Source organism: Schistocerca gregaria, chromosome 2 (genome assembly GCF_023897955.1).
Source record: "Schistocerca gregaria isolate iqSchGreg1 chromosome 2, iqSchGreg1.2, whole genome shotgun sequence".
NCBI lineage: Eukaryota > Metazoa > Arthropoda > Insecta > Orthoptera > Acrididae > Schistocerca > Schistocerca gregaria.
The window spans coordinates 633,189,724-633,201,841 of NC_064921.1; the positions used below are offsets into that span (position 1 = coordinate 633,189,724).

Below are 12,118 nucleotides of genomic sequence, written 5' to 3' on the forward strand. Positions count from 1 at the left end.
CGGTACGCAATAGGCAACTGCTGACAGGAGTGTATTTTTCTGCATCAACACACGCAAAAACGGGCGCTTCCGCCGGATTTCTCGCGAGCTGGATATGACGCCATTCTCGTGTGTGAGCGTTCATGGAGCAATAGCAACAGCAGCTACACATGGGTGTCGGTTACAAATTCCTGTTTCTTCAGAAACCTGGCGGAGACCTGTAGTAATCTGGTCGATAATACCACTAGCTATTTCCACCGCACGTTGAAATCGCGTCTTACCTGCTGCGGCGGCAAATGGTCCGCTGCTTTGCCACTGGCCTTGTTAGCCTTGCGGGCTACCCACAAGGCCGACTTGGAGGCATCCGCCACCGACTTGGTATATGGATAACCATGGTCCTGCGAGGTGACTTTATCGAACTACAGCTTTTCCCCACTATGTTATGTATCCCAGTCTATGTACAGTAGCTTCAAGGCTACATGGTGCAGCTGCAACTGACACCTCTGTGGCGCCATTACGAGCACAAGACTTTCATGCACCACAACCTCAGGTTGTACACTCATGTAATGCCTTGAGACTCGGGCCTCCAGTCGGGTAGGCCGTTCGCCAGGTGCAAGTCTTTCGATTTGTGCCACTTCGGCGAATTGCATGTCGATGGGGATGAAATGATGATGGTTAGGACACTACAACAACCAGTCCCTGAGCAGAGAAAATCCCCGACCCAGCCAGGAATCAAACCAGGACCCTTAGGTTTGACTTTCTGTCGTGCTGACCACTCAGCTACTGGGGCGGACTACTCATGTAATGCTACACATCGATAACTGTCAGCCTCAACTCTGCGCACGGAACTCGGGCCCTCACCTCATTCTGCAGAGAAGTGACAAAAATTCATTGGGCACCTCTACAGTGCCCTGTCAGTGGTGTCCATTGACACGCTAAAGCTAGCTTGTGTGTTCACCATTGATATCGTGGATGCATCACGAGCAGTCAGGGTATCCTTGCCAACCACTGACATCACGGATGCCACTGCTGCCACCAAGGCTGCCCTGACACAACCAGCGCCTGGATCCTAGGTGCAGCCACATTGTTCCTGTTCGCTACCCCTTCTGCCACTGTTCCCAAGCATAAGGTCCCTGTCAAAGGCACAACACATGACATCGAGATCCATGCTTCATCACCGCTTCACGCTTCATGCGCCACTCCTCTGATACTCCAACAGCCGTGGTACAGCTCAGAGCGCGATCTCCAGCTTCCAAGAAGCGACGCCTTTCCCTACCGCCATGCCAGGACGCCACTAGGTTGACTAGTATATGGCAGACACCTGGAGCGCTCACTAAAGCCCGCACACTCCAGAGTACTGGCAGCACCATGCGTGGCCACCAACGTTCTGCCTACCCTATTTCCCCAGTGCCACCACGCGTCAGCGAGACAGCACTTTGGTGCAGGTCCTGATGCTATGAGGCACACTTCCTGCATCTGTCACCACATCACGCAACACCTTCTTCCCTGAGTTGCAAGCCCAGCTGTGCGTCTCATGCCCCAGGCCACTACCCACTGTCACATAGAGCACACAGCTTGGACTGAGACTGTGACGCTGCAGACATACGCCGCTGCCGCCGCCACTGCCGTGGCGCAACCCCTCCTTGCAGCAACCAGCTGCCTTCACCTGCTGGTTGCAGCAAATGCATACTGGAACATAACTGCAGGGGCTGTCAAGCTCACAGACCATATGTGACTAGCCGCCCGCCACTGCTGCCCCACCATTCTGGCCAGCGTTAGTTGCCATACGCCTTCTCTGGCCTCACGTTGCTCCAACACACCCAGGTGTCTATGTGGTCGGTGCCAAGGTCACAGACCAGCTGCGTCCACCTGCCAAACGCTGCATCCCCACCACCACATTTCTTGACAGAGGCCCAGTTGTTTCTCTGCATCCCACACTGCCATGTTTCGCTCCTAAGCCATGTGGTGGGCGTCATTCATGCAATCTGTTGTCAGACAGGCGCATCTGAACACCCTTGTCACCTACATTCTACACTAGCATCATCAGTGACCGATGATCCACAACTGCACTCAACATCACTTACCCAGCATCTGCCTCTCCCGGAGGGGGGCCTGTGGGGTCTTATTTTGAAATCATTGAAAGAAATTAATTCAAACGTTTAGGTTTTGAAAAGGGTCGGCCTGAGCAGTTGCTACATTACCACTTGTATGTGGTTTACCACTATCAAGCAAGTTTTGAGTGACATATCTAATATCATGGATCAAAAGGAAGAGTGTGGTAATCAAGCTTATGGACTAGTTTCGAAGATGGTAAGTTGATAAAGAGAATAATGACTATCGCTTTGAATGAAATCCTAGAACGCTTGCGAGCGACATACGTTTTCTTGCAGTCGTCTGATCAAGACACGGGATACGCCCTTTATAAATCGTTAGTCGGGTACATCGGAGCATTGCGGTCCACTTTCTCAGATTCTGATGCAAAAGCTAAAGTGCCGACCGGCTGTGAAGAATAGAAGCAACAAACTTCAACGTGACGCAAGCGAAACAGAAAGTGTGACCAATTCAGAGGTCTGTTACACTTGATGCAGCATTTTGAAGTTTAGTTGTTTATTGTATAATTGATAATGAGCCATCTGCATTAGTAGCTAGGCGTATGGAAGCATACCATTAGGTGACTGGTGTATTCACAATACTTTAACAGCGAAGGAGTTGTTGAAAAGATTTCCAATCACCATCAATGTTTAACCCAGACGATTTTGAATAAAGCCTTGGTGACGAACTGGCTCAGTTTGTGAAGCTGCTCAAAATTGATGTGGCTGCTGCTATAGACAGCAAAGAGGACAGTCCCTGGAACTGCAGTTTTATAAAGTTACAATGGAAAATTAGTTGAAATCCTGTTTCCCAAATATAGAAATAAACTTATTGTAGGCGTTTACTTGTCATTGATGATCACCAACTGCAAGCTATTTCAAAGCGCATTAAAAATGAGTTAAGGAACACCAAATGGAACAAAAACATCTAAATGATCTCACTTTAATGAACATTGAATGTGATTTGCTTAGCCACACTGATTTTTCCAAATTAAATCTAGAAAAGTTTGTTCGTAAAGTGCTGTTTTATTTTATATCCTAAACCTTTTTGAAGCCTAAAGCAAACCAATGGCCTCTTCTTAGTATTTGCTACGGGCCCCGCGCTGGCTTCATTCAAAATTGCAACAGTGACAGTGACAAAAATCGCACAGAGCGAGCCGTGGGATTGTTGACGTATTGTGAGAGCCATACGGCGCTCGCGAAGATCCGTTTGTTATGTCTGGTGCAGCTGATGTAGTATTCCTGAATAGAATTATTTCTCAAGTAAGAACATTTATCGTACTAGTAGGTAATATGAACACGTGCTAAGGAGTGTTATGCGTTTATCGGTATCACATGCACGGAACACTATTAGTTTAATCATATAGTGTTGCAGGCAATATTTTTAGTACTTCTTTCTTCAATGATATAAGTAAGGACTTTTTTATGTCTTATAAACGTTTTCTGCTATCTACAGAGCGCAAGATGAAATGACAAACACATGGAAATGCTCACTGTCATGAAAGCTTAGAATCAGAAGCAATATCGCTTCATTGACTAGAGCCGCTTGTGAATCTCTTGGAATGCGGAAACTATAGATTAGATTAGTTTAGATTTACTTTCATTCCACTTCATCCATAGTGAGGAAGTCCTCCAGGATGTGGAACATGTCAGAAAAACAATAATACATGACAAATATTTACAATTGAAACAAATAAGCTAATAAATATAGTAATGGGGTTTTGTGGAATGCGTGTAGAAGGCTACGGTTACAAAGCTGTGTGCGAATTCGTACAACCAGGTGTAAAAAAGGAGAAACGCCCTTATTTTCACCCAGAGGCAAAACAGTTTTTCATTGTCTTTCATTATTGCACTGTAGCCAAGATGTGTTCTCAGTTTGGGATATTGCTATAGTTATTACAGTTTTTTCATGCGTTTATATTCTCATATGGATACTGAATTTCAGTAATATTTTTACATTTTTTTTGATTAGTGCACAGGTATGGTTATTAATTCGAGTGCTTACAAAATTTTAAGTAAGAAATTGATTAAACTGCACTGTGGTCACATCGTTTGCTAGAAATTTTGCGGCACTCGGTTGCAGTTAATCCATTTACTTCCCAGCATTTGCAGAGAATAAGCTGTAGAATACTGTCTCACCGCCTCTGTGGAGATGGAAAATGTAGGAAATGTCTGTAAAACGGACGAAGTAGAGGTGTGATTGCAACAAAAGAAACCATTAGACTAAAACACACCAGTTCGTATCGCGTAAGTGGATATGATCAGTTATAGGCCAATAAGATATTATTTTTCAATTGTGCGATACCATTACGGCCTATTCATTAAAAACTTAAAAGTAGTAGGAAGTACAAAATCTGGCGAAGAAAGTCTGTTCGTCAACTAAGTTGAATCCAAATTCTGCATCTGAATAGATTTTATCACAATGTTCCAGCAGTCTGCACATGAATATTTTCTATTCTTTAAAATTTACACAGTTATTCTTCATATTTTTTATTTCTTATGGTACCAGAATATAATATTCGCAGAAATTAACCCACATAAACTATTAACTTCGATTTTCCAGACAAACTAAAACCCTTAGAACTGGATGATGAGTGAGGCCTTTGTTGCTTCATCATCAGATCCATCCAAACAGGCTGAATGGAATTCTATATTCTCATTGTAGTCGGAAGACTCGTCACTCGAGAGTCAGCAACTCGGTTAAGATAATTCTCATTTATTGTTCAATGTCATTTGCATATTTTTTATTGGATCACCATCAACTGGGCCAACTTTTTCCTTTGCTTCAAGCTATGTCCTTCATTTTTGGCCCCCCCCTCACCCCGCCCCCCCAAAAAAAAAAAAAAAAAAAAAATGCTGTGGAAAAGTGATGATTTTCTGAATACAGTTTGACAGAGTGCATAATTAATCATTATTGTTTTAAAAAAAAGAACCTTTTTTTCTTGAATGGACTAATGTTACACCATTGCACAACAACTTTAGCCCATTTACAGTTTTATTTTGGGAAAATTCTGTAGGGTGAAATAAGATGGAAAAAAAGTCAGTTAAAGTTATGAACTGGTATTTTACGGAATATTTTACTCAATGAAAATCTTATACGTAGGAGTGCAACACAAGTAGGGAAAATGTCAGTTTACTTACGAAATCAAAAAAGAATGAAGTTAGCTGGGACCAAAACACAGTAATATCCTCCCCTAATATTCTTTGGCTCATTTATCCTCGTTTTTATATTTGAAAAATCATAGGTCATTACATCTTCTTTCCCTTCTGCTGGCCACTTCAAAAAATTCATAGGTTTTTCCCTACACATCACTTAAAATTTTTGGTTTCCTCTGCTGTGAGAAAACAAACAGCTTTGAGTAGAGGTATCCATTATAACTAACTGCAAAATCATTGTTGTCTTTCTGTTAATCTTTCATGATTGGTCCTCTTTTTGAGTAGGGTTCTCATTTGTGTCACAACCCTTTTACCCACACTCCATGTCATCACTTACAAAATCATTAATACTGAAGTCAGACTCGTCACTAGGGGAGCCGAAACATTTTTTCTTGGCCTTCACACCGTTGTCTTCTTCTCATTTACAGGTGAGTCACGCATTTGCACTTCCACGTCTGCAGGTGTGATTCCTCTCCCAGGCTCCACATTTTCCAATTTCCTTTTGTTTTAGCTTACAACAGATGTAGCCTCTGCTCTCTTACTAAGTACCATTTCATGGAATGCTTCACTGACACATTCAATTTTCACAGACCTTGCAGCACCAAAAAGCCTTTGAGAAAAACATTTGCATCCGAAGGATAGATGCCACACTTCTACAACTTTAAACCATATTTTCTTTGCCTTGTGCAGAAGAGATTCTGTCACTAGCTTCTTAATAATTTTGAGAACCAGTCATTAGGCACAGTCTTCAGTTTTTCTCCATATTTAATTTTGTGCCATGAATAAGTGTATTTACTGAAACTGGGGCAGCTTTGGTCTGGGACAAAGTTATTCTGGACAGCCTATATTGCAGCCCCAAGTGTGATTTTGAAATGTTGTGTGATAGCACAGAGAAATTAAGCTTTATGAAAGGGATAATATTATTTGATACTAAATAACATTGATGAACAGGTACTTATTCCAATTTTAATGGTGAAGTTACGATCCACGGACAAGGGAGTTGTTATAGGACTTAAACACAACCAAAGGGGGAATCCCTTGTAACAGTGCTTCCAACATGAAAACAGAGTTGGAAACCAGTGTGACCAATTTAAGACTTGAGATTATACATACTACTGAAGAGTATAGAATACCTGGATTTCCAGTGTCTTCGGCATAATCTCTGGAGGGAAATAATATATCTTCTTTCTGTATGTGGATGAAAGTTGCCTTAAAGTGCCAAAGTTGGCCCATTTTACAGTACATGTTTTGATCACTTAGGATCATGAAAGATCTAAGTAGTTGCATCAGCAACATGTTTTGTTTACTCAGAACACATATCAGAGTACTGGAAGATGATCCTGAGTGAGTGAAACATGTAATCTAATTTAAAATATGCAACTGAGACATATCAACAATTGAGAATTATGTCTTGTTTACGCAGAACACATATCAGAGTACTGGAAGATGGTCCTGAGTGAGTGAAACATCTAATCTAATTTAAAATATGCAACTGAGACACATCAACAATTGAGAATAATCTTGAATTCTATATTCACTAGAATAAAACTAATACAAGTTCTCGAGACATCTATTACCCCACAAAAGAAAAAAAAGAAGATTAGACTTCGACACTTTCAGTCTTAGAGGTTATTTAAAACAGAGCACCGACTGCGATAGAGGCAGAGGGAGCAGGAATAACTATTGCTGTATTTTCCAGAATGGCTTTTGGGAAACGACAGAAAACGTATCCCAAACATTTGAATCCTGGCAAATTCCAAATAAGCCAATGGAAGGAATTGTAGGAGAGAGCATAACATTCCATCAGTGTTTACTAGAAATGGAGTGCAAACTCAGACTGTGCAAAGATGGGAAAGAAAATCAGCTCTGGCCTACTATGACAAACAAAATCGGACATATACATCACATGATTGTGGAGTACACTAAGCAAATAAAAACATGAATCTGAATGCCTGAATAGGGTTTTGACCTCATTCCTTCTGAGTGCATGCGTGGTGCCTCTACCAGTTCACACCCGGCTCAGCTCATCCAGTAGCACATCAAAAATTTTCAGTAGTGGTAGCAGTGAAAATTAATTGTTTTGAAATAATACACAAGATACAATCAAGCTATTCTGTTCAATGTATTAATTTATCTCTGAGCTCTAATCCTGCATGAAATCTAGAAGAGTGCCTGTGGTGTTTAACTCCCCCCCCCCTCCCGCCCCCCCCCATTCCATATTTCATGGGAACCACTGACTTAGATGTAAGAGCTGCATTGTGTACTAGTGTCAACCATCATGAAACCACAATCAAGGTCATTGACCACTCTTGTAGGTCATAAGTAGTTCTTTCCTAAATCAACTATTTCTTTTTAACTAAATATTCTGTCCAAATATGTTGTTCACTTTGAAAATGATATGGCAGTCTGCTGAAGATTGAGGAAATCTAGTGGGTTATTGTTATGGATCGTACGAATTTACAGTAGTTTACTGTACACTTTCATGTAATACAAAGTGTGTTGTAAATACTAGCATTTTCTTTTAATAAATTGTAGCTTGCTCACTATAATATTTTCAAACATTGACAAATTAAAAAAAATAATTCTGGATGAATTTGCACTCTGCTCACTGAGAAGGAACTTTGGACACTTGCTTTATCGATTATGCTACTCGTACAGATGTGTATATTTGTACTAAGTGTTATTCCTTGTATGAAACAATCTGGGGTATGCTCCCACCTCACTCATCTTCAATTTTGTTGAAATTTATTCAGATTGTACCTCGCAAATCTGTACGAACTTCCACCAAGTGTCAGCATCATCCAAGTCCTGGTGTAGATGATAGAGCCCCTTTTCACAAGAAATGAAGATAGTTTCTATCTCAGGGTTTTGAAACATTACATCTTTTAAGTATTGTGGTTTTTTGTATTAATGCTTCAACAAACACTTATTTTAGACCATTGTTGTGGACAATGACATGTTATAATTCTACTTTGAGAAGTTTTTTTGCAATGTTCATTCAAATACAAAGTTTTTGAAGACACCTCTGATGTCTTTGGAAAATCATTTGTGTTAGTCAAGAATAGGAATGGGTCAAGTATCATACCTTGTGGGGCACTAGTTACCATGGAAAATCATTTATGTTATTCAAGAATAGGAATGGGTCAAATATCAAACATCATGGGGCACTAGTTTCCTACTTTGAATTTAGTTTCGTTCCTGTGGAAACATCTGTTAATATGAACCTCTCTCTCTCTCTCTCTCTCCTTTTTTCCCCCAGATGTGAGTCCATCCATGCTAGGTAGATTCCTTTAGCACATTTTAATTCTTTGCCAGATACAGTACAAATAATTTTTGTATACTTCTATGTTATAATGTTATTTACAGTTTCTTCCACGCTGCCTCCTTACATTTACAAGTTTTTATTCTTTTGCTATCTTACTTTTTTCTGTGTTAGTGACTCCATGTGTGACATTACATTTTACATTAATGTCGTACAACATACCATTTGGTTTACTTGAAACTAGAATTATAGCGACTAACTACACTTACCAAAATCACAGGATAGAAACAATCAACAGATATTCTTATTTCTCTCTCTCTCTCTCTCTCTCTCTCTCTCCCCTTCCTCTCTTGTCCCATCCTCCCCTCACTCCCCCCCCCCCTCTCTCTCTCTCTCTCTCTCTCTCTCACACACACACACACACACACACACACACACACACACACACACACACCCGCGTGCACACTGCATCTACTTTCTATTAGACATCAGGATATATATATATATATATATATATATATATATATATATATATATATATATATATATATATATATATATATAAAGTTATGCTCTTTTTGGTGGAGTGGTCCCAAGTTAATGTAGTGAAATATTCAGTTTTATGAAATGCATTTAGTGAGAGCAAAATACAAATAATAACCAGAGCTACAACAATGACTGGGTAGTACAGAAAATGAAACAGCTGGCCGTATTGTGAAAAATCCCTTCAAAATGTTAGTGTTTCAGAACATATTAATATTATGGCTGCATAGTTTGCTCTCTGTCTATAATGAAGCTGATAACAACAACAGACTTTAAAAAATTGCTAAATATTTGTCTGCCATGTCTCTCTTGCTTGTCTTCTATGTTTTATGTATGGACTCACAACACCCTAACTGTTTGCTATTGCCATGCAACACTGCTGCTCGTGAGATGGTCTATGCGACTTTGTATGTTTTTAGCATGCAGCAGTGCTATGTAGTTGCTGTTAGAGTACTGGCAGTAATTGAAGTTTTGCTGTCCTTATTGACTCTTATTGCTAAACCAAATATCCCACTACACTCATGCGAGATGATTCAATGAAAAAGGCACATAAAATTCGTCTTAAAATAACACCATTATTTCTGATGAGAAAGAAATGGAAGCTTTTTGTTGATGCAGTGCACCACAAACGACATACAGTGAGCTGTCTTTATTTGGGCTAACTCTATTTACACAGTGGTCTGGACTCTTTCTGAGAAATTAGGTATTTGATTTTAGTATCAAAGAGTAGCTTTGTCACCCTGTGTTACTAAGTAGTGACCCAGCCACTGTAACCTGCCCCCTTTTCAATGTGTATGTGCAGGTATCTTAGCTTTGATTTTATCAAGTTATTCTACAGAGTTCCATGTACATTTTATGGATAGTCGTGTATCACTCTTATTACTCTCTTGATGTCAGTGTCATATTTTAAATGCGTTATGTTGATGCAGCTTTGTTTTAAATGTGTTATTATTTTTAACAGATTTTTCACCACCTATGTGTCTATTTACACTGAGATGACAAGAGTCATGAGATAACTCCTAATATAATGTCAGATCTACTTTTGCCCGGCATAGTGCAGCAACACAACATGACATGGACTCAACAAGTCGTTGGCAGTCCCTTGCAGAAATATTGGGCCGTGCTGCCTCTATAGCAGTACGTAATTGTGCAAGTGTTCTGGTGCAGGATTTGGTGTACTAACTGACCTCTCGATTATGTCCCATAAATGTTCGATGGGATTCATGTCAGGCAATCTGGGTAGCCAAAATAATTCGCTCAAACTGTCCAGTGTATTCTTCGAACCAATTATGAATAGCTGTGGCCTGGTGACATGGCACATTGCCATCCATAAAAATTCCATTGTTGGTTTGGAACATGATGTCCATGAATGGCTGCAAGTGGTCTCGAAGTAAATGAACATACCATTTCCAGTCAATAATTGGTTCGGCTGGACCAGAGGATTCAGTCCATTCCATGTGAATGCAGGTCACAGCATTATGGAATAACCACCAACTTGCACAGTGCCTTGTTGACAACTTGGGTCTATGGCTTCATGGGGTCTGCGCCACATGCGAACTCTACCATCAGCTCTTACAAACTGAAATTGGGACTCATGTGATCAGGTCACAGTTTCCCAATTGTCTATGTTTCACACAATATGACCACAAGCCCAGGAGAGGTGTTGCGGGTGATGCCTTACTGTTAGCAAAGGCACTCTTGTCTGTCTTTTGCTGCCGTAGCATATTAACCCATTAATGCTGAATTTTTCTGCACTATCCTAACAGATATGTTTGTTGTGCATCCCACATTGATTTCTGCATTTATTTCATGTAGTGTTGCTTGTCTGTTAGCACTGACAATGCTATGCAAACACTGCTGTTCTCAGTGATTAAGTGAAGGGTATAGGCTGTTGTGGTGTCTGTGATGAGAGATAATACCTGAAATTTGTGTTCTCAGCACACTCCTGATACCGTGGATCCCAGAATACTGAATACCCTTACAATTTCCAAAATGAAATGTCCTGTGTGTCTAGCATCAACTACCATTCCACATTCAATGTCTGTTAGTTCCCATTGTGTGGCCGTAATCAAGTCGAAAACCTTTTAACATGAATTACCTGTGTACAAATGACAGCTCTGCCAGTGCACGTCCCTTTTATACCTTATGTATGTGATACTACCACCATCTGTATATTTGCATATCACTTCCTCATGAATGTTGTCGTTTCAATGTATTTCATTCTAAGGCCCTAAAACAATAATCACATCACATCATACTTGTACACAGTGAAAAACAAATTGCAAACATCTGATGAAACAGGAGGAGAGGTACAGTGTATACCTGCATGGTGGAAAGGGAGAGAATGCGAGGAAATGATTGGACAGCAAAGGATGAGGGTAAGAGAGTTAAAAGGAGACAGCTAAGGGTGTAGGCTACTGGAGATTTGGCCAGGGGGGTGACTTTAATAGCAATTTTTGTTAACTGTATTGAAACTATCACATCTTTAACTTCTTGATGAACACACATCAAAAAAAGTTTTGCATCAGCCCGGTTCCCAGAACTACTGAAGATAGATGTTGACCGTGCGACTGCTACTGCCTCGGACATGGATGTGTGTGATGTCCTTAGGTTAGTTAGGTTTAATTAGCTCTAAGTTCTAGGCGACTGATGACCACAGATGTTAAGTCGCATAGTGCTCAGAGCCATTTGAACCATTTGAGCCATAGATGTCGACTGTGGATATTGCATCACAGACACAGTCCCTTTGACTGTTCAGAGATGCCACTAAACCCACTCAAAGATGTAAACAACCATGCATGAGCAGTACCTATTAGGTGGAGGGGGTACAACAGCCGATCAGTTCCAGTCATTCCATCAGGAAGGAGCTAAACAGCTTGTGTTGTCTGTAGTTCAGCCATGCCTAGATGATCAATACCGCAGTTCAATCGGGTCTGCATTGTTACTGTGTGCCAGGAAGGGCTCTCAACAAGGGAAGTATGCAGGCATCTCGAAGTGAACCAAAGTGATGTTATTTGTACATGGAGGAAATAGATAGTGACAGTAACTGTCAATGACATGCCTCACTCAGGGCGCCCAAGGGCTACTA

General features: G+C 40.7%; 1 protein-coding gene across 1 annotated transcript in view; it reads left to right on the top strand.

Moving 5' to 3' along the window:
- Positions 1-3,216: 3,216 nt before the first annotated feature.
- Positions 3,217-12,118, top strand: part of LOC126334654 (piRNA biogenesis protein EXD1-like) — a 127,776-nt gene continuing 118,874 nt past the window's right edge. The window contains exon 1 of the mRNA XM_049997099.1: positions 3,217-3,332. Coding sequence (XP_049853056.1) covers positions 3,285-3,332 — 48 coding nt within the window. The 5' untranslated portion in view covers positions 3,217-3,284. The remainder of the gene's footprint in view (positions 3,333-12,118) is intronic.